This window comes from Dendronephthya gigantea, unplaced genomic scaffold (assembly GCF_004324835.1).
Source record: "Dendronephthya gigantea isolate DGI-Jeju-01 unplaced genomic scaffold, DenGig_1.0 000142F, whole genome shotgun sequence".
Taxonomy (NCBI): Eukaryota; Metazoa; Cnidaria; class Anthozoa; order Malacalcyonacea; family Nephtheidae; genus Dendronephthya; species Dendronephthya gigantea.
In genome coordinates this window covers 529,986-556,510 of record NW_021163152.1, presented here as the reverse complement: position 1 = coordinate 556,510, position 26,525 = coordinate 529,986, and the positions used below count along the sequence as shown (strand labels likewise).

Below are 26,525 nucleotides of genomic sequence, written 5' to 3'. Positions count from 1 at the left end.
TCTGTTACATAGAACTCTTCAATTTATATCCAGATTTAAAGACTTCTATGAAGTTTGGCCAGAGAAATTTCAAACAAAACAAACGGTGTGACACCTAGAAGATGGCTGTTAGTTTGTAATCCTATTTTGTCCGACCTTATCTGTGACGTGAGTATATTGGTCGTGTCCTAAGACGTACTTTCCCCTTTTTAATGGTTTTAAGCTCCCAGGACTCCATTGTCCATCTGGCAAGTTATAATTCCTCGCTGCAATGTATTTTGTTAATTCCAGAGATTTTGATTTGAACGTTTGAAATTGCTGCGATTTTTCCTGTAATTTTCTCCTTTAGAATCTATCGATACAAGAAGCGCTACCTTTAGGAATTCCAACTAAAACTATGTAGACCGATCTTTTATACTTTTGCATCCGCATTTGTTGCAGAAAATCGGTGAAGATTGGATAGTCGACTTGTCACGGTTGAGAGATTTGAAACGTTTTGCAAGCGATGTTCGTTTCACGAACGACTTCATGAAAGCGAAGCAAGTAAGTGACAACAGCGCCAGACTTTTGATAGATTCAGCTGCTTTGGGGGAGGGGAGATATTTCCTTTGCAAAGACTGACGTAAATGTTGATTTTTTCAGGGAGAGGGTGCACCTCGGCACATACTCCCATAGATAACGGCGTAAAATTGTTTTTCAACAGGAAAACAAAGATAAACTTGCGCGGTACATCAAAGACACTTACGGTATCGATGTGAACTCAACGTCTATGTTCGATTGTCAGTTCAAGCGTATTCACGAGTACAAACGACAGCTTCTCAACATCCTATACGTGATCGTCCTTTATAACCGTAAGTCACCATTTCTCTTTGCTCCATAGAGTTACAAAACAAAATTTCAAGCGATATTCTGAACCTGGTTTGACAATAACAAAGACTTATTAAGGCCCGTTTACACTTACGATTGTTGCTGCGATTTTATGTGCGATTTTCTTCTTTTGATAGATGTGTACGAGTGAATTAGTTACGAATGCTCTGATGTGTACGAGCTCTTATTTAAACATCAGTAACCAAAACACTCGTTCATATCTATCAAAAGAAGAAAATCGCACGTAAAATCGTAGCAAAAATTGCAAGTGTAAACGGGTCTTTAGTGATCTATTTGAACAAACCATAGTTGGATACCCACACTTCTAGTTTAAAAGATGTTATAGTCAGTTGATTATTTTTCCCTTGTAAAAAGACATTATAGTGTATCCACAAATACTGCATGTTTGGTTTTGCAGGTATTAAGGCCGATCCGAATGCTGATTTTGTTCCAAGAACTGTTTTGATTGGAGGAAAGGTGTGTTTAAACCTGTTACTACCCTACTTACTATTCGCCATACAAGTTCTAAATAATTGATTTACTTAATTCACAGGCTGCCCCGGGCTACACAACTGCAAAAGAAATTATAAAACTCATCAATTGCGTGGCAAAAGGTATAATTCTACTTAACTCGATATCAAACTCGATATCAACTCAATACATTCTTTTTCGTCTGTAGTTGTAAACAGTGATCCCATCGTTGGGGATCGTTTGAAAATCGTGTTCGTAGAAAACTACATCGTTTCTTTGGCTGAAAAGAGTATCCTTTTAACCATACAAATATCAAACAAAATATTACCAAAAATCCCATGTCGTGGAGTGCGCGATATTTTTGAATATATAATATAACTCTAAACCTGACTCCACCCGAATATTTACACCCTAATATTATGAGGGTAAATCAATTATGATTTTTCGCACCTCACTCGATGCAGGTGAAAACTACCGGACAACCGATAGTTGACTCATTTTTCCTTCAACTGTTCCTGGCTTAAATTTGAAGTGTGTATATAATTCCACTCGAAATTAAGACCCTTTGAACCCCTAATATTATGACTATTAGATATCGGGTGGCATTTGGGTCCATCGATTAAAAGATTCTTGTAGATAAAGTATTGTTTGAAATATTTTTGTCACAATATAACACCAGTCATTCAATGGTTTCTACCTTGACTTTGTTCAGTAATCCCTGCCGCAGACCTTTCTCAGCAGGTTTGTTTGTAGAAAAAACGTTTTTGAATAATCGTATCCTATTTTCCCTATGTTGTTTGAATGCTAACCTCTTTTGTGTCTTTATAGATCTCGCTTGCAGGAACGGAGGCGTCTGGAACAGGAAACATGAAATTTATGGTAAGCAAAGTTCTCGTGAGATCATATTAAGATCTTTTTATTAAAGTTCAGAAGGCTTTCTCACAAAAGTTTCTCGTATCTCTCGTAGCTAAACGGCGCCTTGACCATTGGAACACTGGACGGTGCCAATGTCGAAATGTGCGAGGAAGTTGGGGAGGATAACATGTTTATCTTTGGAATGAAAGTTGAAGATGTCGACGTACTGGCAAAAGAGGGGTAACTGTTTGACGAAATGATTTACCTAATGTATTTACCCAATGGGTCAGAGCGCTTTTTACTCCGCACTGTAAAATCAGATGCTTGAAATGACCAAGCATATTCCAATAAATTCTTTTCATGCACTATCCTTTTCAATTTAGCTACAATCCAAGGGAATACTATGAGAAGATCCCCGAGGTTAAAAAAGCAATTGACCAGATTTTAGAAGGATATTTTTCACCAAATGAAGAAAATGTCTTCAACCATCTGATCATCAAGCATTTGTTAGACCACGACAGGTAGCTCCCAACCTTGATTTTATGCTTTTCTAATCTCTTAGGCCAAGGTATACGTCGCAATTTCGTCGCGTAGAATGTAATTCGAACAATAAGTAATAAGATGATGATTTCCCGGCTAAAACGTTTTCCCGCCAACAGGTTTTATGTGTTAGCTGATTTTGAGGCATACGTTAAAGCCCAGGAGAAAGCTAGCGAATTATTTAAGGTATGTATCTCTAGTAAAGATTTGACTTGTATTTGAGTAGGATTTTTATCAATGGCTATATTACATTGGTTGTCATTTTCCAGAATCCTGCTAGCTGGCACAAAAAAGCAATTCTTAACGTGGCAGCCGCTGGCAAGTTTTCAAGCGATCGCACCATCAGACAGTATGCAGAAGAAATCTGGGACGTGAAGCCGACCAGAGAAATTTGGTCGCCCGAGAAATCCAAACAGAAATCTACAGACAAATAGTTTTCTGTGCCAAGGTTTTAGGAACCATTTTAAAATTTTCACGAGCAAAGAATAGGAATTTATCGTGCTAAAATCCACGCTCCTAATCACAAATTTGCGATGACGGACAATCTTTTGGAAAAGAAACAAAATTTCAGCCAGTTTGTAAAATAGCCAATTTACAATTTAGGGTCACAGCTTTAAATATGCTCTGATGCTCACAAGACAAAATCTTATTCTTTGGTCAAAAAACTCTAATCGTGATGTAAAATAATCGTATGTTTGTTATTACTCTATATCAATTTATAAAAGTCTTGTGTAATAGTTACCGTTAAATTAAAGAAAGAACGATTTTTTAATTGATATCTGTAATGCAGTGCTTCCACTTTCAAATTTGAAATTTCCATCAAGTAAGGCTGGAATTTCCATAAATTGAACAAAAATTCCACAAACAACATGTTTGAATTTCCATAAAATTCCACGAAAGAAATCAAGAAAAGGCAGTATTTTTTTAAGGCATTAAAGTTGTTTTCTTTCAGTTTCTAATATCAATTTATCATTAGTGTTTCATAATAATGCCAACAATTAAGTTGTTAACCAAACAGTTAACAGTTAACCAAAGCGTGTTTATATTGTTTAATGTTTTTGTATATGAGCGCGAAACATGCTTGCAACTTTACTAGGACAAGCATTTGACCATTAAAACAGCGTGGTTATTCATGTCAAAGTATTTGACATCATAACCGAAACATGGTTAAATTTTTTAATGTTGGTATATGAGCACGAAACATGCTTGCAACTTTACATAGGACAAGCATTTGGCCATTGAAACAGCGTGGTTATCCATTTCAAAAAATTTGACATCATAACCAAAGCAAGGTTATATATTGTTTAATGTTTGTTATGAACGCCAAACATGCTGGAAACTTTACATAGGACAAGCATTTGACCATTAAAACAGCGTGGTTATCCATGTCAAAATATTTGACATCATAACCAAAGCATGGTTATATTGTTTAATGTTTGTATATGAGCGCCAAACATGCTGGAAACTTTACATAGGACAAGCATTTGACCATTAAAACAGCGTGGTTATCCATTTCAAAATATTTGACATCATAACCAAAGCGTGGTTATATTGTTTAATGGTTGTATATGAGCACGAAACATGCTGGAAACTTTACATAGGACAAGCATTTGACCATTGAAACAGCGTGGTTACTCTACTTATTCATCCGAAAATGGCGTATTCGACCATGGTCGAGTTCGCCGGAAAATGGCGAATACGACCATGGTCGAATGTGTCAGAAAACGGCGTATTCGACCAAGGTCGAGTGTATTGGAAAACGGCGGTTTTTTATCGTTTTCCAATACACTTAGCGTTTAAGTGTGTTTAATAATCGTGTCCTTTTTCACTCACTACATTTACTATAAGCTAAAGCAGGTTGATTTAGTTAAGAAATGAAGTAAATAAACAAATTGAAAATTGATTTGAAAAAACAAAAGATGTACCTTTGACATCCCATCAACGTTGCGTGCAGCCACTAAAACACACTGACATGATAACCACACAATTTTGAAAGGTATTTCAATTCAGTTACATTGCAATTTAATAATCTACAATTCCACATTGTTTTTAAAGCTAAGATAATTATCAATTATATCATTATATTCCTTATAATACTTTGGAATACGATCAGCCAACTTCTGGTCCAGATCAACTATGGCAATTGAGTATTTATAAACTCTACCAGTGAGAAGATCTCGAAAGCAATTTGAGTTTGCCAAAGGACCAATAACTTCTTGAAATGAGATCATTATGGAGCAATCATTAGCGCTGGCTGCAATTAGGAACTTTGTAAGACTATCTAATTTACTTGTTACTGAGTGCTTGTTTACATGTGCCAATGAGTTACCATTGGTGATGCAACAATCAGTAATCTTGCCTTTATAATTAATATTTGCATGCACTTGGTCATAATTAGCGTTTATTTGTACATTTCTAGGATTAGCATTTGTGTTTTCGTTTGCATTAACACTACTTGACTCTCATTCCAAGCAAATATATGCAAATCAATCATGTCTTTTACACCAATTGCATATAAATTATTAAAAATACAAAATGCTTCGTCAGTCCCAACATCATCTAGCCTCTGAACATCTAGGATTTTCTTCAGAACACCACCTTGAGCAAAGGTCAATCCCTTTGACATCATATATGCTGGAATGGTACCAGTCATACAGTCAGCTTCATGGTATTGACTTGCCAGACAAACAGGGTGCTTTGATGGATGGTGATTACTGCCATTGCCACAACCAACTGTATTTTCATTGGAGTCATATATAAGTAACTGAAGCAATGTTGCCAAAAACACAGTGGTTGACTGCATGTTGGAACCATTTTTTTCACCACACACATTGTGGTTGGTTAACATGTCTTGAGTACTGTCAAGAAATGAATGACTTAGGAACTCTTCAAGTTTTGACAGGTGTAGGTGGTGTTCGTTTGAACCCATAGTTGATGGTGCCTGCTCGGTTGTTTCACTTTCAACCATTGAACCACATGATGGTGCCATTGTCTCACCAGAGTACATCATATTACCATCTTGAAAAATTCTGAAATTATTTTGTGGATTATTCAGAAGACATGTCAAAGCATACCAGACTCTCCTTATGTCAGATGAGAAGAGGTCTAAAGGGCAGTAGCCACTCCGCTGTAAGTATTTCTCATCTTTGTAAACCTTTGTCCACTGAAAAAGACAATATTTACAAACAGATGCTTCACATCTTTATATTCACCACTTTCAAGCCCTTTACAAGCTGGCATCGTACCACACTTTGGTTTGATTTCCACACAGAATGTAGGCCGGCTAGCCTCATTAGCATTAATCCCGTCGCCTGAGGGTACAAAGCAAAAATCCGGCATCAAAATACCATATTTGTTCTGTCCATTCACCTCTTTGTTCAGTCTATGTTTTGGCCTATTTGTATTAGCAGATGTAACCAGATCTTTAATATTTGCCATAAACTCTCCCGGTAGCTCAACGATTGCTCCATGTTCGACGTATTGCGCGCCCAACAGTGGAGTGAAAACTTCTTGATAAAGCTTGATACTTTTTTCAAGTTCTAACCGCAACTTTTCCGCAGCTTTTCCGCTCGAATCTTGAGCTGAATTTGTCTGATCTGTTGATGCTACGTTTGACTTTTGCAAGCGAAGGACTTTTTGAGTCTGTGGATTTGAAATGACAAGAGTTCTGTTCCCTTCGCCGCGGTAAAACCACTTCGAAGAGGCTGAAATGTAGGCCATTTTTTGAAACCTTCTTCTGTGCTTCCTCTTCATTTCGTTCATTCCTTCAATCAGTTCAATGTTGTTCAAATTTCAAACTTTAGAATTAAATAATAACTTGTAGGTACACCACGTAAGTATTAAATACTGCAAAGCTTTCGGTCCGTTAACCCGGACCTTCATCAGTGCAATTACTTTTAGTTATTATAATTACTAAAGTCGCCATGCAATCATACAAGAAAATTATTTTAGAATTAAAGATATGCCTTGATGGCAGCCCTAAAACTGCTTTAAAACGACAAATATAAACAATTTTTGGGATGTAGTCACCATTCAGATTTTTTTAATTCTTTTTTAGGTCATAAATAGAAATGTAAATATCCAAAAAAATAGGGCAAAACAAAAAGTATTTTTCACTATTCTCTGTGCTTCCATATATATAAATTTTATATCCTAGTTAAATATTGCAACGTGAAGTATTTCATCCAAACTGCTGATATCCAGGAGCTTGGGCTCGGAAAAAAGAATATGGCTTCCAAAGAGAAGTCTAAAATTCAGAAAAAGCGCAAGAAAAAGTCTGATATCTCTCAATCAACAGAAATTGACGAGGAATTAAGCTTACAGGACGTCGTGGAGTTAGGAGGAGATGAGGTATGCTTAAGTTACAATATTTTCTTTATGATTAACAATTGGAAAACCGAGGTCGTATTAAGTCGTTGTTGCCTGTTGGAATTTGGAATATTATACCGCATGTCTCACTCATTGAACTGTCAACAAACTGGAACGATAACTCGGAAGGAAGCCAGTGCTGAAATACATACGCCAAATGTTGAGCCATATATGAAATTAAAGCTATTAAAAAAGTTATATTTCGTGTAGAAATTTCGAGAGTTTAGCTTATTAAAAGGGAAATATCTAGAAAATATTTATAAATTTCCTGGTCCACAGTATGTGATTTGGGCCTGGCATAACTTGATGGTGGTATTTTTAGGCAGATTATCAGCTTCTTAAAGAGGTTGATGATGAGGATGACATTTTGATTCTTGGAGGCATTGCTTCGGAGCAAGATGAGGTTAAGGAGAATGAGGTTTGCCCATAAATATTGATATTATGAATTGAAGAAAAGTCAGTAATCACATATTTTATTTAATCATGTTCTTGAACTTATTATTTAGTTGAAAAATTTCATAAAAGAACTTGGTCTTCAATCCTTTAAAAAGTAAGCTTATTTACTTATATAAAGAAATGATAACATTAGCATTAGTATTCATATTCTATGTACTAATAATGGTATAATTGATTTGTATTTAACTATCAAATATGTATTAGGATATGATAGAATTGTCATTATATATACAGTATAGCTAGTATACATGGCAAAGAATATGAACCAGAATATGAACTAGAATATGATCCCACCCTATTGAAAATCCGGCCTCGTTTATTTAAATTGGTTTTAGTCAATATAAATCAAAGACGGTCGTTGACAATAATAACACAATTGTTTCGGAGAAGAATAAAACCAGTACAAATGAGGAACCAAAATCTAAAAAGTCCCAGAAAAAGAAAAATAAGAATGAAGATGGCATACAGTCACATGAAAATGTCATTAATGCCGTCAATGAGGTGAAAATGAAAGATAAGCTGTTGTTTCATCCACTTGGAAGATGGTTTGAACAGGTACTTTGAAACTGTTTTTATAAGAGGTGACATTATTAGAAAGGTGACCTGGCATATTAGAAAGAAGTAAAGAGGTTACAATAATTTGTGAGGTGACCATAGTGAAAATTGTTGTCTATTAAGAATGAACTTAAAACTAATTGATTTCAAATTTCTCAGTCATCGTTAGAATCACCTGTGGTAAAAAATAGCAAAGATCTGGAGGGAAGTTTCGTTGACAATACAAAGCAAATGGCAGAAAAACTTTTGGAAAACGAATCAACTGTTTACAGAAAAGGTCTTTAAATTTCTTATAAATAAAGTGTTATTTAGACGTTACACATTTTTTATTTCTGTAAGTTTTATAGAGTTTTTATGTCTTACAATTTTTAAAAGTAATTGTGCACAACACTCGCTTATTGATCACTTATTAGAAGTTTTCTTAATGTTCTTTTCCATATCCCAGAAAAGGAACGAACAAAACCCTCAGACGTGGAATGGCTGAAGAATGTGACAAACTCTGGAACACTTGGTGATAAAGTCGCGGCGTTGGCGATACAAATTCAGGTTTGAAATTTGCACTTTTATGGAGACAAATAAAACCTTGCTGGTTTCTTTGAGAGTAAACAACAACTAGGCAGGTTGACAACAACTAGGTTTTTTGCAATTGAAGATATGATGTAGACCGGCCATCTAAATCGTAATGACCACCCGTATTTTAAATGAATTTCGTCTTAGGCCTTTTTCAGATGTCGACCTTTTCATGGTCTTCGAGTGCGAGCACATTTTATGGACTTTGTTTTTTATTCGTATAACTACTGTATTTTCCGCGCATTTCACATACAGGATTCACCATTACATCATCTTAAGACGCTGGATGTGTTGCTGAATATGGCCAACAAAAAAGGACGAAGGGAATGCTTGATCGCAATTGGTAAATTCGTAGTTTTTTTTATATTTTCTTCAGCATGCACCTGCGTGTCATGAAAAAGAAAATATGAAATTGGGATTACTATGAATTATCAGCAAAGCTAAATGCAGCCTAAACAGTGAATAAATCACAAAATTTTGTTCTGGTTTACCAAAATACATGCATTTCAACTAAAGTAGAACAATTACGTTAACATGTTACGTAAGAATTATATTTATTGACTGCCTCGGGTGAACCCCAGGTTGACAATCTTGGCAAGATCTTAACAAGATCTTAGCAAGATCTTACACAAGATCGTGCCAAAATCTTTCCAAGATCTTACAAAAATCCTGCAAGATCATGTCAAGATTTTCCCAAGATCTTACAGGATCTTGCCATGATCTTGCAGGATCCTGCAAGATTTTTGCCATGATCTTGTCATGATCTTCCATGATCTTGGAACATCTTGGCAAGATCTTGCAAAACCTTTCCATGATCTTAGAACGTCTTGGCAAGATCTTTCTAAACCTTTCTATGATCTTAAAACATCTTGGCAAGATCTTGCATAACCTTTCCATGATCCTGAAACATCTTGGCAAGATCCGTAATTACGTAATTACGGCATTCGAATAAACACATCTGCATTACACAGCATTTGTGCCATTTTTTATGATCGCCGTATCTTAGACACTATTTTAAAAGCCCTTATCCGGTTCGGTACAATGTTTGCTGTGTTTGTTAATATTCCCGTTGTCCAATAGATACTTTGAAAGATTTGTGGCTTGTGAACTTGTTACCAAACGACCGAAAATTAAAACGATTTTCAGAGGTAAGGGTAGTACAGTAGCTACTAATGACTGTGCAATTCCATTTGATAAAGTATGCCGCTGTGAGAGTATATTAAGTACCAGTCATCACAGTATATCGCGCTCACTGTTGTCTCTGGTAACATCCATTTGGGAACAGCTCGGATTGACTAATAGACTAAAGCTTATGGGTAAAGGGAAAACGTTTAAAAAAGTGCTATTCACTTAAATTGTTCGAACTTTCTGATTCCACGCGTTTAAAAAATTGTGCCGTTATTAGCCTGTGGTTATAGTGTTTATTCAAGCAGCTGTCTGCTACCAGAGCCTAATATGAAAAGGCAGGCTGTTGGCACGAGAATGGTTTTTGGTACACGGATCTTTTATGTATAACTTTGTATTGCAGTTTCCACTGAAATCTGCTCCCCAGAAAACGAACCAGGGCGGTCGTGATGCCTGGAACAGAAAATTGATTGTCTGGTATTTTGAAGATCAACTCAAAAAACGATACGAAAATTTTGTTCTTGGTTTGAAGGTAAAAATGATTTGGCATTATTAGCGTTGGCGCCTCAGATGAACTATTCCGAACTAAATTAATATGTGTGTTATTTTAGAGATTGCTTCATGATAATCTTGAAAATGTGCGCAACAAAGTTTTAGGTAAAAGAAAAGTTCTCTAATTTTGATGTTTACTTCTTTGAGAAGCAAATATATGATGTATTTCCCATATCCACTGTGAGTCTTTGTAAGGCAATGCTTAGGCTTAGCTGTCCCGACATAGCTTATAACATGCTCCTAGTTATATGAAGTGTTGCTTGTTTCTAGGTGTTGTTTATGAACTACTTGTTGAAAAGCCCGAACAAGAAAAGGTGACGCACAATATCGATATTTTAGGACTGCCTCTACCTATATTATTCTCGAAATTCTTTTCCATGTTGCTTCTGATTGATCTTAAAGTAAAGCTACAACCGTGTGTTTATTTTTACAGGCATTGTTGTTGTATTTGGTGAATAAAGTTGGGGATCCGAACAGGAAAATCGCGTCAAAAGCTGGTCACCTCTTGGGCTGTTTAGGTTGGCTTTATTTACATAACATATTCTATATATAAATGCAACCAATAGAAATAGAATATGCAAATATGCATATATCTTATGCTAATAACGATGCCTCCCAGATTATATTTAAACACCCCCCCCCCTAGCTCAACGATCTTATTTTTTATTATGTTTACGATTTTCCTGTCTGGTTTTCCCCCTTTTTCACATGTAAAAATATCTTGTTATTCGCTAGTCCAAAAGCATCCAAACATGAAGATGATTATTACACAAGAGGTGGAGCGGTTGCTGTATAGACCTAATATTGGTTTGAAAGCTCAGTAAGTCGAACATCAAGGGAAACATATATACCGTGTTTTATTAAAAATATATTCCATATTTTTTTTCGATTTATCCCATCTCTAGATACTATGCTGTTTGCTTTTTGAACCAGCTTATATTGTCAAAGAAAGATAGTTCGCTGGCAAGCAACTTGATTACGATATATTTCAGTCTTTTTAAGGTGAATTTAGCTATATTTTTATTAATTGATCACTTGAAAATGTAACAGGTATACGAAAAACGTTAACAGAATAGTACTATAATAGCAGACAAACATGTAACTTCCACCTGCAGTCTATGTGAACAAATCTATTGAGTACTTAGTGTAAGCTTGTAAAAGTGATATGTAGAGGTAGCTTCCTTTATTTTTTAACTTCAACGTAATTAACAAAGCGCGTTCTTCACTTAAAAGGCTTTTGTAGATAAGGGACAAGTTGAGACGAAGATGCTAAGTGCTTTACTCTCTGGAGTTTCCAGGGCATTTTATTATGTTAAAGGTATGTATAGAGTTACTGTCCTTCATTTCTCCTATTGCCCCTGTATTCTTAGTACAATTCCGTGGCGGGAGAATGCCAATTCGCATGATTGGTGTTGCTTAATTTCGACCTTAGTGATGACGATTTTGAATTTTGGTTTTAGATGACGAAGATCAGTTTAGTGAGCAAGTAAACATGCTTTTCAGGGTCGTGCACATCACCTCATTTAATACAAGTGTCCAGGTTTCTCTTCATTTTTAACTTAAATAATTTTCTATAATTCCTCTATCCGAATTCAATTTACATTCATTTTGTTTAATGCACTTCTTTAGGCATTGATGTTGCTGTTTCAAGTTATGGATTCTAGGTACGTGTCATCTTCAAAATTCTTGTCCTATCTCTGAGTCTTTTGTTTTGATGTTAAGGTGAACTGTTCAGTCCGTATAAACACTTCATATCGTTGGAGATGCATGTCATATGGAATTTATTCTTTCAGGCAGTCGATGTCTGATCGCTTTTACCAAGCTTTATATGCAAAACTTCTTGATCCACATTTGAGAATGTCGTCCAAACAGGTAAGAAACTTTTAAGAATAGGTATTTGGAACATTATGGGGAAATATAATACATTTTGACATTAAATATGATAATCATCAAATTGTACTGAAACATATTTTATAACCAAGAATATTTCATTTTTAGGCAATGTTCCTGAATGTTATCTATAAGTCTCTAAAAATCGATACTTCTTTGAAGAGAGTTAAAGTAAGCCTTTTGTAGAAGAAATTTTCAAGCGTTCAGATATATTCTGATATTCAAACGAAGGATTTTTAAATTCTTCTCCAGGCTTTTGTAAAACGTCTCCTGCAAGTGTGTTCAACTCAAACGCCAGCATTTGTGTGCGGAGTCTTATATTTATTATCAGAGGTAGGGCAAATAATTACAGTCTATTGTCTGTAGCTACCACGTCTTTATTCGACATTGTGTGTGACTCCATAGAAAAAGAAATGAAAATGAACATTAAGTACATGGTAGCACCAAATGTTTGCATGTATATACATGTTGTATATGTCTTAGGTTGGAAAAGTCAAACCTGGGATTAAAAGTCTTGTCACTCAGCCTGAGGTAATGCGTTTGTTTCTCTGTCTAGAAATGACAATTCGGCGTGTGCAACAGAACGTAGGCTAAAGCTCAGTAATTTTCCCCTCACTGAAGTGAAAAATGATCAATTTTAAGGAAAAAATATAATGTAAACAACGATCTAGGCGAGGTTTAAAATATAAGTGTTGTTATGCTTGGATTGTGGTTAATATTTCTCGAAGAGTTGTTATAAACTGACGCCATCTATTTAAACTATGAGGCTGAACTGAATAACGACATATTTCAGGAACTCGACGAGGAAGAACATTTTACAGATGTCATTGACCCAGAAGATGCTGAAAGTGCCTCTTCTCTCCCTTCAAATGACGTCAGCAAACAACCAAACGCTGTCCACGAGACATCTTCCCAAGGTCACGTGTTTGTTGATTCGCCGCACACGTCAGGTTACCAAGCCAATGCACGAAATCCGCTGTACAGCGGTGCAGATAATTCATGTTTATGGGAAGTTATGAAGTTGTCGAGGCATTATCATCCTTCCGTGTCTCGCTTTGCTCAAAATCTTTTGCAGGTAAATTATTACCTTTACCTGCCTGCGGCCAGTTGTTCAAATTAATCTTGGTTGGCTCTAATCCTGGTTTAAATTTTAACGCAGTGTTCTTGTTTTTGTGCTTCTGAACCACTGTTCGTTTTAAAACTTTTTAAGATATGACTTCTATCGGTATTCAAAGATTTGCTTTAACCCATTCAGGGTTCAGCTCAAACACGGAAATTGGCCCTGAGAACGAGGTTCGGTTCAGCGAACCGGCTTTTTAACAACTTGCCTTCTCGTTCCATGGCAGGAGCGGTGGATAAAATACGGGTAGTGTCGCAGCTCTTCGCAAGAATGATTTTCATTGGCTGAACTTTAAGATACATTTCTGTTTCAACCAATAGCATAGCTTCGTTCTTTAGAAACCATAGACATAGAAAAGCATTATCCAATTGGACGAAAGCTTCCGAGCACTGCAAAAAGGCCCTAAAATACCATCATTACCATCGGCATCTCAGTAGAATGTAGCAATATTAACAGAATGCATGGTGATCCTATTTTAGGGTGAAAGTATCTCATACGATGGCGATCCATTATCTGATTTTACTCTCATGAGGTAAAATTGTTGACTGAGAATTTTGGAATATTTAATATTACTTTACAAGTAGTGTTGTTCGATGATTAAAATATTTGAATGGCATTGATTACAGTCTTGTGTTATTTTTTCTTTTACGTTAGATTTCTGGATAGATTTGTCTATAAGAATCCAAAGAAGAAGGTTCAAGGTAACAATATAATGCATTTTTCTTTATATTTTTGTCAATCTCGGTTCCTTTAGAATTGACCTTTTATGTTTTATTTTGTTTGGCATTATACTGGTGGTTTTCATTTCATCCGCGTATACTTTTTTGTATGCTTATGTATGCTTGTAACATACAATAAAAGCATGAGATTGTTTTAAAACGATTAAAAATATTCATCATATTAATTTTCTTGTTTAGACCATGGTGGTTCCCTTATGCAGGTATTTTAAACGTTTTGTTTTTTATGTCTTGCGAAATTTTGATATTTCCTGTTTCCACTTCACGTTACTATGCAATATTTTTTGTCATTTTGACCAGCCTAAGACAATTTCTCAAAGACAGTTTGAACAACCAGGTAATTGCTGACAAATATATCATTGATATTGTACAACTCGTGTACGTCTCAAATGACGTGTCTCAAATGAGATTTTTATTCCAGTCAACACCACCGCATTCTTGAACAAGAAGGAAGAAAGCGTACGTGAGGATGAGATTTTCTTTTATAGGTGGGATAAACTATCATACGGACACTGCGTGTAGACAACGTGATATCTACTGTATATACTTCTTTCAGTACCTCAATTACTCCTGTGACATACCATTTACCTTTATATATCGTTAGCCTACTAACTTTTCTGCTGAAGTCAGATTTTGTCAGAAATGAGACTTTGCTTCACTCTTACATCCAGCGTTAGCAATTTAAACTAAATTCTCACTACTTGCAAAAGTTTTTTCGGGCAGAAAAGTTAGTAGGCTATCGATATAATAAACTCTCGTGCCTATTTTCTCGTGACTTAAATTCTCGCATGCACAAAACGAAGATACAAGCACTGAAACGAGATAATTGTACGAAAAAATTTTCTACTTTTAAGATATTTCAAACAGAAAGCAGTAGAAGATGAAAAAGAAAAGAAGAATGTTGAAAAAGATGATGCAAGTGAAGAAGACGACGAGACATTGGGTCAGAGTCAAGTCATAGAATTACTATTTTCGGGCAATTGTATAATTTTCTAGTAATTTGTTATCAGTATTTTTTCGAAATTGTTCAATTATACACTAATTTATTTTTATTTATTTTTAACAGGCGGCTTTGGTGATGAGATTACGATGGATTTCGCTGGGTAGGTTGTGAGCTGTTTGGCAATAGGTTGTATTGACCAGCTATTTCTGCTTGACTGCTTGTCAATCGCTTCGAAGCTAGGTTACTTGAACAGGTTCTGCTCATGCAATTTTTCGCCTTATGATGCTAATTGTACAAATTCGCCATTCGTATATAGAGAATTCCAAAAATCCAAGACCAGCAAACAGGGAAAAAATAAAGAATATGGCGACTCTGACGAAGAAGATATGCTGGACGATGAAGGTACTATGATATGTAATATACAGTTTGTTTCTATCAACAGGAATAATTTTAAGGGGACTCGTAATGAATTAAACTATCTTGTACAATTGGGTTTGCAGAGTTCGACTACAATGATATGCAATTCTCAGAAGATGAAATGGAGGATTCAAATGGTAGGTTACAATATTCATTCATGTTCTTAATATGAGGTATCAGGTCGATACAGATATGATAAATTATTTAGCGGATAAACATATCATATAATACATACAATAGTACGAGGAAATGCATTCGAAAGATGTTCAGAAAAAAGTTGTTTTTCCACACTTACGTCAAGTCAGATATACGTTCGTATCTTAGTTTGAGGCGTTTTTTCAGCGCACAGATATCTCCTAAATACCAATCTCTCGTGCAATCATTAAATTCATTAACGCACATCTCTTCTTAATTACAGACGAGAAGAAAAAATATAGTGAGAAAGATTATGAAAAGGTGAGTGCATCGACAATATAATGAGGTAAAGACACCAAATAATACGTGCATGGTCTATTCTTGGAGCGGATTTAAAACCGGATGGGTTTTCACAAAATTTTTGACTCTGCTTCCTGCACAGACTCGCTGCAAGGGCTTTAGAAATCTTGTGTCCAAATTCCTTATCACGGACGGGCCGCCAAGTATACCATAGAGCACATTATGCTAATGTTATATCATTTAGGCGTTGTTAGAGAACCTGAGCTCAGATGAATTCAGCGATGATGGTGATGACAATTCTTCACCGAAGAAGAAAAAGAAGTTCGAGTACGTTTAAGCACAATTTGAGATTACTTCGATATAAGTTGTGTTTATTTCTTTTTGATATAATTAAACAGCATGGGCCGGTTGAATAAAACTATTTAACTACATTTTGCATAGTTAAATCCTAGTAATCCTAACTAAGAAATACACGACTCTGATTGCCCAATTCTGCCCTTAACTACCGTTAAAAATAAACTAGTCTTTTATACAACTGGCCCCTGAAACGTAAAGAGTTTCCTTGGCAAGGCGTGAGTATTTTTCTTTTTTGCAGGTCTTCTGAGGATACGTCAATGTTTGCTGATGCAGAAGAGGTAATCCTTTCATTCATTTCCATGATTGCAATTCCAACTCTGATACAAAAATCCTTTCCCTAAACATCACGGCCTAATCTTAGGAAAAATACAACTGGGGCCGACTGTACAAATGCTGGATAACGCTATCCATAAAATATAGTGATTTTCAAAAACTTTGTTAAGTGCCTAAGTCATATATACCGAACAACCAGCAATTCTGGAGCGACTGAAAACAGCGCTATCCAGCTTTGCCCAACCGGCCCTTAAATGGTTAAACTTGGTACAATTAGGTACAACTAAATTTCGCAATAGTTTCGTTAAGAAAATATAAGGAGTCGTATATTTTCTTAGTTTGCTCATTTATTGGAGGACTCTGGTGGTTTTACACAAGGAGGAAGTGAAGATGTGGACATGAGAGGTGTAAGCTGGAAACAGCAGCAGTGGGAAATGAACAGAATGCATCAAAACAGTTCTAGGAGGAATAAATTTCGAGGTGGTAAGAATCGCGGGAAGGGCTCTCGGAATTTAGGACAGGGTTCGCTCGGCCTCGGAAAATCCTCGAGAAATTTTGGGGAAGGTCGAAAAGAATTCGGTAATGGGAGGAGAAAGCCGCGTGATATAGGAAGTAAACGGAAAACCCCGAGAAGAAAAGGAAAATAGTTTACCCACATGTAATATATGCGATTATTGTAAACATGCATTAAATACTTAGTTACTTAAGTTAATGACACCCCACGAGAAACTCGGAGTCTCAGACCTGATTCGGCTATTTTGCACAGTACGGTGTGAGTGCGTAGATCAGCGTTCGGTTAAAGATTTCCATTTAGTGAAAAATTGTCGAGCGATCAATCGACTTTTTGCGATCGCTTTCCTTTGAAATATAGACAATGAAGCGGAAGACAATGAAAAAACGATCGACTGCCCTTCAGCCTGTTTTCCACTAGACGGTGTTTTGCGTGCAAGCGGAATTTTTCTTTGTTTTTTTGCGTGAGAGCGCGCAGACAATGAAAAATTCCGTTCCGCGCGCAAAATTCCGCCTAGTGGAAAACAGCCGTTAGATAAGCATGCGCAAGTCAGGCAGTTACTTTATTCATGAGGTTGTGGGAAAGTGTTGTTGTTTTTTTCAAAAATTCCATTGTGAAATCCTTTTCATCCAGACGCTTTCGCTGGACTGAAAGCCTAACAAGAGGAAAATTTCTACTGCTACAGACAAGGTTAATAATATTTCCATTTTTTTTAAAAAAATGTATTTGTTTGGTGTATTTACTCTCAAACGTTGTTGTCAAGTTCGGCAACGAGAAATAATTGCTGTTCTCAGCACTTTACACGTCTGACTTTAGACTATGGCATCGCTCAAATAATGCTTGAATACCTAAGCTTAAATTAATACGTCTTACAAGGTTACGAGAGCTAAAGGCGAAGGGTTTTCCTTAAATAATTTTAAATGCCAAAATAGAGAGAAATTCAAATTAGCTAGACAACCTGTAGAAAGTATTCTTTACTTTTGAAGTATTTATAGACAATGCCTTACCGTTTTTTTTGTCTTGTGAAAGAGTTTTAAGCTATTATTTTGAGAAACTTGCCTGTCTATGGGAAAAAAATTAAAAATTTTAATTTTAAATCAAAATTTTAATTTTTAATTAAAGTGTTAGAACTTAATTGCCTTAAAAAATTAGGGCTTGTACTTAAATTCTGCCTAGACAGTATACTTTCGGAATAGAAGAAAGGATTGTTTGGTTTTTTAGGTCAACTAGGAATGTGTGTCATTTTGAAGTTTAAGGGTGTCAATTGGGTTAAAAAATGGCGAGCAGTGTTTGTAAATGTTCAATAAATCCCCTTCCTCAATGCCACAAGAATTTTATGACTGTCTTTGAACCCTCATATCACTGAAATTTCACCTTTGTACTGAAACAGCCTTGTCTTAGTATAATATTCAATTTCACAATATCTGAAAATGAATGATGTGGGAATTATTTGAATCAGTATACTTCACATAAGATGAAGTATTTTTGGTGAGTGAAAACAAGATGGCAGCATGGTCCTGGGTGTTTTGGATGAAAAAATTAAGCAGTGGACAGAGGTCGTTTTTGAAATTTGGAATGCCTATGGTGGTATGTCTTTTTTTATTAAAAGCAGTATTAACTACTGCATTATTAGTTGTTTTTACTGTAGTAGCAGATTTCTTGTCATATATTTCAAAATTTAAATTGTGTATTACAACAAATATAACAAACACAACATTACAATCACCATTTGCAATTGTTGACAGCTTTTGGTTGTTCTCGGTTCTGTCGGTTTGTCTGAGTTCACAGAGATTAAGATGAAGAAGCGGGATGAAAAAGTCAGAAAGGTCTTGTTCTTTAACTAGTATTGGTTGACAGCCAAATAATTGTAGATTTAATTTGTTATAATACTTATAGTAAGCATTTTTGATAAGCTGAAACATGATGGCAGCAGTGAATGTTAGGGTAAATTATAAATCTCTCATTCTACCTGAACTTTGACATATTAAATATGAAGAACTCAAGAAGTGTTCATTTTAACAAGTGTACATTTACAAACAAGTTTAGTATCTAGTTTGTCCAGTTTCAATTTTTTAAAAAGTTATCAAGTACATGAAATTCATAACAGAATCTGAAATACTCCCATTGAGAAACTCTAACTACATTTTGCATGGAGAAATCCTAGTTAACTCAGAAACTCTGATTGGTCAATTCTGTCTTTAACTACAGTTAAAAGTTAACTAGTCTTTTTTATACAACTGACCCCTGATTAGTGATTTTTATTTAAATGAGTCATCATATGTAAAACTTTAAATTGTATTTACCAGGGCCTGCGGAGCATATTAGAAAGCTGGGGGGGGGGCTAAGTTCTAATTGTTAGCCAGTTACTGTCTGACTTTTATTTCAATACTTTTGGCTACCCCTTCCCCATTTCTGTGGTCCATAGTAAATTATATACATTGTATAAAAAATCACCATGTCTAGTAGAGTTACATTGTTTAAAAGCAAAACAACAATAATCGAGAAAAGAAAAGAAAAGGAGTTGAAATAGCAAAATTTCTAATTCTTAGGTAATTACCAAAGCATAGTGTGGTGAAGAACAGATTATTTTGTTGCTAAAAGTACATGTCTTCAGTCTTCCTATCAGAGATCCATCATTGCTTAAATATAAATTCCTCCTTTCAAGTTCACCCTCCCTTCTAAAGTTTTCTGTGATGCATTGTTCTTTCTTAAACGATAAAAAATGTAGCAGGTAAATAATTTTTTAGCTAAATTATGAAGAAACCCAAAAGTTTCATGTGAGGAGAAAAGAAAAACCATTGACATTGGAGGATGCTTACAAAGTATATTATCATTTGATATTATTATTACAAAGTATATTATCATTTGGTCACCATTTAGTCACATGATTATAGCTACTTGAAAGTATTTTGTGTTGACACGAGGGAAGGGTATACGCACTGACTCTTGGCCTAAATATAAAGTAGCTAGATCAGTTACTGATCGTTGTTTATATTTAGGAGGTTCAAGGTATGGACATTGGTGATTGGGAAAATAAAAGGGTACCAAGGCCTTGGTCTGAAGATAAGTAATATAGGAATTCGGGCAAACCATAGTTGATAGGTCATGGCGTTTTTTAACAAGTAAACCCCACAATCCAATGTTTACAGCAACACATGTGTAAACGTGGCTAAAAACATCTGTGAATTTACACAAACATTGGCAAATTACTTAAATTACTAAATTTACACAAACAAAGCATCTACAGCTACTCCGCTTTAGTAAATATAGACTTGTAAGCTGTGGGAATGCAACATTTAATATATGCACCAAAAAATTTACAGTACTATAATGTATGACTATATTATGCGCGTAGCATAAGCAGGATGGTAAGAAAGTATATATAAACTTATCCTTTGGTTTTTGAATTTCATTGCATGCTAATATTAAGTGATCAAAAAACTACAAATATTGTTATATAAATATTGTTATAGCTATATGTATTGTTATATTCACATACGTGATTAATATTAGATTCTATGATTTTCATACTTACATTCTTACGCCTTTTGCAATAAACATTTTTGTCTCTTCGAAGAAGCGATTCAATTTTATTTTTGTAAACTCTATGCTCCATGGCCTTAATTTAATTCTGGTAATATAGAACCATTCGCCTTCCATTAGCACGGCCCCACTTAGATTGGTGAAGGCTATAGCTTGTTTTGACTCAGTACTCAAAAATATAACTTCGAAAACTGTTTGAATTCTAACGTGACAAGTTAAAGAAAACTTCGATATGATTCATTTGAAGAATGACTGACAGCTCACTCCGCGAGATACGAAAAATCATAATAGTGCTGTTGCTTCTTTTTAAATTTTAAAGCTACTTTGAAAGAGACAAAAATCGTATCGCTATAGTTCTTTACCTACGTTTAAAACTAAACTAAACTAAAGCTAATTGCCACAATCCTTTTTATTATGTTGTCTCGTATATCTTATGGTAGTATATGTTTTATTAACTAGCGTACAGTGGTGATAATGCTTTTGATTATATAATTATAATGATTAAAATATTCTTAATAGATTGTCCTCGGACACAGCTACAATACAATCCCTTATATATTCGACTGAATGTAAATCGACACTCGCTAATTATGTGCGGTAGATTTTTTTACGTCGACCAGGTTGTCCATGCGAAAAATTATTTCGAAGGCCTGGTATTTTGCTGCTGCCTTTCCCGCTCTACGAAAAATTTTATTTATCAATAAAACTACAAATAAACTGAGTTTATTTTATTAATATAAATTGGAGAAATTGTGGACTTCGTTTTTGTGTCACGCAACCGTAATACACGTATCACGCGACCGAAAGTTAAACGGCTACTAAACAATTCATCAACAACATAACAAAGAGAGATGTCAGCGATTAGTTCACTACATGCAAAGCGATTGAAATAGTGTTGTTAATTATTTCCAAGCCATTTTAAATGTAAAATAAATCGTTAAGTAAAAATATATTGCTTAATTCACGTTATAATTTCACACACCGTATGTTTTTTGTTGCCTACTTTTTCGCACTAATATTAGAATTTAATACTAGAATTTTCGGATTTTTTTCGGAAAGCAATAATAGTTACTGCCGGGAGCTGTCTGGGTCGTAACTATTGCCTCATAGTTACTGGTGAGAGCCAATCAAAATGCTCAAAGGCCATTTTTTTTTCAAACTAAAGTTATATTAAAAATAGATTATAAATATTCCAAGGAGGTAGTAAAACTATACAAATGTCACATGAATCGTGATCTCTTGGCAAGCATATCAACACATATAAGCAAAAATATAGGAGTGTTTATTTTTTATGGATCGAGCAAATGTTGGACAGACCTTTGCGTACTTCCTCTGGTACGCTTGGACTCATTATCGGCCGAATCTCTGTCAATAAAGGGCCACTGGAATGAAACATCATTATATCATTTTAAACGACCCTTTGTGCTTTAGATATTTAAATCGAAGATCCTCAGCGATTTTGTTCAAAAGAAACAAAAAAGGTAGATAGGTGTGTGTCCCAGTTAGCGTTAGAATGATCTTCGAGAAATCGACGCACGAACGTAGGTAATCGAATGCTGGTGAATTTTCACAAAATCTTGGACGCTAGTGAAAGAAGCAAGCTTGCATTTCGCAACCATGGCCCAAGGCCGCCATTTTTTTCCACATTGTCCTTCGAGGGAAGCATTTCTTCACAGTATACTGTCACCATGCTGTCTCCAAAATATTTCAAATATTTAGGATAATACTCTAATGCTTTATCGTCAGCTTCTTCATCTTTAATTGTCTCATCTATATTAAACTTGGAGTGAAATTTTATCGCATTTATTTCATTCGTTCCGGTTTCTTTCCCCAGAGAGTCGTCATTACAACTTCCTCCTGTCTCGTGGTTTCTAACGTATGTCACCTGCAAGTGGTGGGAGATGTTATCTGTGACATTTTTCGATATTCATCTACCCTAAAAGTTTGAAAATGCAACATTTCTCCCAGATGTGATCATTAGGTGACAAAAAATGATTACCTTAGGAGAGGGTAATGCCGAAGGGCTTGTGTCGTACGTACGCTGTCCCTCTAATGCACACAATAGCCTTAGTAATACAACAGATAAATGGGTAGCACGCCAAAAGATGCCCAGGACGTCCAAAACGTCGTTCAGGAAATAGAAACCTACGCCTGCCTATAGTAGTAATCGAGTTTACATGCACCCCTGCTATTCCGAAACAACGCCCTCTCCACCAAAGGTTATCTGGATAATTTTATTTCAGGAATCAGGGCCGAACAACGAAGTTCTTACCTTAAAGGATTACCATGTTCAACCCAACAGCAGAATATATTTATTGGTACTGTTGTATGCAATTCCAGATAGATTTAACCAGGTTATCTTCAATCTTTTATGGGAATATCCGGAGAGTGGCCGTGACTACCTGGATGCTTCGGTATTGCTATACAGTGGAACAAATTTTGTAGACGTGATTGATTTTAGCAATAGAGAAAGTAAGTCATGTCCAGGAGTCCAGCATTCTGGCGATGTGGTGGATGATGACGAGCAATCGGGTCATCACACCATACATGTGTCAATCAAATCGATTCCGTCTCATATCAACAAGCTGATTTTCACCTTGAGCTCGTGGCATTCTTCAAATATCTCGAAATATCCCAGTCTAAGCCTACGATTCTTCGATGCAAAGTTTCCTGACAAACAACTGTGCGACGATAAAATGAGTCATGTCGCCTATTCTCAAGCAATCATCATGTGTTGTTTGATTAACAGAGGAGGTGGGTGGAAGGTGTTCAGTTTGAAGAGACCCTCCGCTGGTAACGTTTTGAATTATCGTCAAATAAAAAGCACTAGTATGGCTCTTATAGAAAAGGGTTACATATAAAGGGTTGTTTTGCTTAAACTAAACGACTATTTGGTTATTTTGACACTTTCTTGGGTTTTTGACGTGTACGACCTAAATAAAATATACTATGTTATATTTTGGTGGAAAGAAAAGCGTTTGGCGTTCAGTCTGCCCTTAACACTTTTACCAAATCTTGCATGCGCGCGGCGTATTTAGAATTAAAATTACTTTTATTCAACAATTTTCTGCAAAATTAATTTTTCTGCAACTTCATTATCGACGAATTAATTAGGTATTGATTTCACTAAATGCAACGAAAGGTAAACCATGTAAAATCAATTACATTCAATCGTAAGTTCAGATACATCTGTGCCTATAAACATAAGAATTGATGTCGTGTATGAATAGTATGATTGATAGGAAGAAATCCTTTCAGTATTAATGACTCGTGCTATCTAATATTTGGCTGTTTGACTTGTTTAAGTAGGGTTAGAGTATGATCATGACGTTTGCTATATGGGATATATAGAGTCCCGAGAATTAGATAATGTATATACTATCCCTCTCAGAGAGTAGCTACCTTCACATAGTCCTCTTCACAGAGGGATTGAATTCACTGATGAGTCTAAATATAGTTGTTATTGAATCTAATAAAATTACTCGTAATAGAATTTGACGAATTTTGGAAGCTACGAGGTATTGAATAAGAATTCTGAGAGCTGATTAGCCTGAGTGAAGATAACTATTCTCAAACTAATTCAGATGCCAGTGCCTGAATCTATAATTAATGTTTCATAGATGTTAATTTACTGCACTGTTTGTAATAGCGTTAAAGAATAAAACCCAATTTAAATCAAAATCTAGTCTGAACTATTTGTCTTAAATCTAAGCTATTGCCCATGTTTTCATTACGTCATGTCTTCAATTGTCACCGCATAGTTGTAATCGGATAAGGAAACACTAGCTTCATTTCACTTCATGACAAAGAGAACTTCGTAAGTCGACGTTTTCCCGATTGTTTAATAGTCTGTTGTTTACTGGAGAAACTTCGAAGACTAGTATTTCTTCGTTCGCTTTTTTTCTCCTGGAAAAAGAAATATTTAATTTTATGTTATTAGTTAGTATATTTCGTACCCACATATCTTTTACCTTGTATATCGGGTACAACTACAGGTGGTCCTGCATTGAAAACACCGTCATAAAAACACTATCTGTTTCTTAATGATCTGCTGCGGAAATGCAGCTTCAATTATCAAGTCATAATACCCATAAAGATTCTTTCTTTTTAATTGTTCATACTGTGCGGATTCATGTAGACCGTTAAATATGAATAATTGTCGCATTAATTTTAACAGTTGCGTGATGATTTTCTAGGCAGACATCGACAAGTTTCTAGGGCGTGGACTCAATCTTTATGTTCAAAATTCAAACATTGCAGACAAAGTGAGTAAGATAGAATGCCGAAAATGTCAGAAAGTTAAAGCCACACCCTAACGCAACAGCTGTTCACATGCAACCGGTCTACCGGACACCGCATTAATTTCCACACATCCAGTGACAACTCTTTGCACGTTACTTTACAAAATCAACTGAATGAAGCCAAATATTCAATGTTAAATCGTAGGTTTACCTTTTCTTCTGCTTCAAGATATTTCACAATCGAGTGCACGTATTCGAGAGTGATTTCTTGGGGAATGTCATTTGGGTTTGGAGGTTCGAGTGGGAACCACAGAGAAGATTCTTTCAAACAGGACTGTAACAACGTTCTCTTTTCGGGCCAATATTTTTCAGTTTCAGATGATAGGTAGCGGAATACGAACCGCCGCAATGCTTTCAAGAAGTGTGACGGTTTGAGCTGATTAATATTCTTCATGGCGTTAACAGATTCTTTCATGTCACCTGGCAGAGCATCTCGGAATTTGTCAGCGAGCCCTTCGATAGCTCCATCAGCAAGCAAATCTTCAAGTGCTTCGTAAAGTGCAAGAAGGTGTCTAATCTTGATCAGGCTCCGTGGTTCGGGTAGCAGGTTTACTGGGAAGGGACTGGGTAACAGCGGTGACATTTTCTCGGCGAACTCCTCTAAGGTCATATCGACGTTGATGCCCCTCAGTTTTTGTTTAAGCAGGAAGATCAGTACTTCGCAATGTTGAAGAAGATCTTGGGCTTCCTTGATTCTGCGTTCTTTTAGGTTAGACAATCCTTTGCGTACTTCCTCGGGCAAGTTTTGATCCTGTACTAACTGCGACCGAATCTCCGTCAACAGCGGTCCACACGAGTGGAACAATTCTTTTGCAAATATGAACTTGTCCAGCGTTCCTGTCAAGAAACGCTTTCCGAATACAATTTTATTTGCGAGCCCCATTTCTATTCTCTCAAAGTCGTATGTGATCTCTTGGCCTTTACCATACTCGAGATTGTTTTGTGCATCTTGAAAGAATATCCGACCATTGAAAATTGATTATTTCTTTTTCTTAACATGCTGTATTGAGGCAGACATGACACCACTGCAGTTTTCTTTTTCAAGAAAGCTTAGAGCTGGATGTTGATGTGAAGACAGAGATATAACTACATCTAAAATCCGATTTTGATAGCAAACAAGGATTTCGATAGCTGTTTTGAGGAAGTCGCAATAATCACCTTCCATGAGACAGTAAGCTATGCGATCAGTCTTTCTCAGTCGTGGCATCTTCTTTTTATCGATATGACGATTATTAACATGATCACGCATGAAGTTCCATGCCTCTTTAAAATTATCGAACAGCACTTGCAGACTCTCCGTTTCTTGTAGTTCGCTTTATTTCTAGAAGGTGACCGCTGATGAAATCGTCTGGACTGGGCGTGTGCATCCTGTCTACTAATGCGATGGGTTAGTGCAGATGATACTAGGCGAGACCATTTCAACAGATGATAAAGATTGCCTATCATCGCGAGCTGATCAAACTGTGCGAAGAACAAGGCCAAGAAACTGTGCTTTGATTGGACTTCTTTTGGAGAGTGCAAAAATACCGAACGGAAGTCTTCAAGAGATGGTTTTGTCACACAAAATAATCTCTTTAAATGTTTGTTCTGCTCTTCTGCTTGTTCAGGATAATCGTCGAGTTCCAAGATGAGACATTCCAATGTAACCTTTGCTTGGCTG

The 26,525-nt window shown here is 35.9% G+C and overlaps 5 protein-coding genes and 1 pseudogene across 5 annotated transcripts; 4 read left to right on the top strand and 2 right to left on the bottom strand.

Moving 5' to 3' along the window:
- The first annotated feature begins 25 nt into the window (after nt 1-25).
- LOC114536672 lies at nt 26-3,469 on the top strand (annotated as a pseudogene).
- A 1,273-nt stretch (nt 3,470-4,742) lies between these two features.
- LOC114536671 lies at nt 4,743-6,432 on the bottom strand. The gene is made up of 3 exons (XM_028558023.1): nt 5,900-6,432; nt 5,572-5,741; nt 4,743-5,173 (listed from the first exon to the last, which is right to left on the bottom strand). The coding sequence occupies exons 1-3, from the start codon at nt 6,430-6,432 to the stop codon at nt 4,743-4,745; spliced, it is 1,134 nt and encodes a 377-aa protein (XP_028413824.1).
- A 513-nt stretch (nt 6,433-6,945) lies between these two features.
- LOC114536688 (CCAAT/enhancer-binding protein zeta-like) lies at nt 6,946-17,954 on the top strand. The gene is made up of 35 exons (XM_028558042.1): nt 6,946-7,062; nt 7,403-7,498; nt 7,587-7,630; nt 7,872-8,091; nt 8,251-8,368; nt 8,537-8,637; nt 8,917-9,004; nt 9,742-9,809; nt 10,190-10,318; nt 10,398-10,443; nt 10,609-10,652; nt 10,772-10,856; nt 11,074-11,158; nt 11,244-11,340; nt 11,572-11,656; nt 11,799-11,878; nt 11,968-12,002; nt 12,132-12,210; nt 12,337-12,399; nt 12,481-12,561; nt 12,712-12,759; nt 13,022-13,303; nt 13,828-13,880; nt 14,003-14,049; nt 14,266-14,288; nt 14,386-14,422; nt 14,507-14,573; nt 14,940-15,028; nt 15,152-15,188; nt 15,345-15,430; nt 15,529-15,582; nt 15,864-15,901; nt 16,125-16,207; nt 16,476-16,515; nt 16,849-17,954. The coding sequence occupies exons 4-35, from the start codon at nt 8,044-8,046 to the stop codon at nt 17,155-17,157; spliced, it is 2,625 nt and encodes an 874-aa protein (XP_028413843.1). The 5' UTR covers nt 6,946-7,062; nt 7,403-7,498; nt 7,587-7,630; nt 7,872-8,043; the 3' UTR covers nt 17,158-17,954.
- Nucleotides 17,955-18,495: 541 nt separating this feature from the next.
- Nucleotides 18,496-20,232, top strand: LOC114536674 (cytochrome c oxidase assembly protein COX16, mitochondrial-like). The gene is made up of 4 exons (XM_028558024.1): nt 18,496-18,608; nt 18,767-18,847; nt 19,769-19,843; nt 20,021-20,232. The coding sequence occupies exons 1-4, from the start codon at nt 18,525-18,527 to the stop codon at nt 20,090-20,092; spliced, it is 312 nt and encodes a 103-aa protein (XP_028413825.1). The 5' UTR covers nt 18,496-18,524; the 3' UTR covers nt 20,093-20,232.
- Nucleotides 20,233-22,354: 2,122 nt separating this feature from the next.
- On the top strand, nt 22,355-23,727 carry LOC114536695 (uncharacterized protein YceE-like). The gene has a single exon (XM_028558048.1). The coding sequence runs from the start codon at nt 22,742-22,744 to the stop codon at nt 23,423-23,425; it is 684 nt and encodes a 227-aa protein (XP_028413849.1). The 5' UTR covers nt 22,355-22,741; the 3' UTR covers nt 23,426-23,727.
- Nucleotides 23,708-25,818, bottom strand: LOC114536694. Its single transcript, XM_028558047.1, has 2 exons — nt 25,017-25,818; nt 23,708-24,470 (listed from the first exon to the last, which is right to left on the bottom strand). The coding sequence occupies exons 1-2, from the start codon at nt 25,746-25,748 to the stop codon at nt 24,363-24,365; spliced, it is 840 nt and encodes a 279-aa protein (XP_028413848.1). The 5' UTR covers nt 25,749-25,818; the 3' UTR covers nt 23,708-24,362.
- Nucleotides 25,819-26,525: the final 707 nt, after the last annotated feature.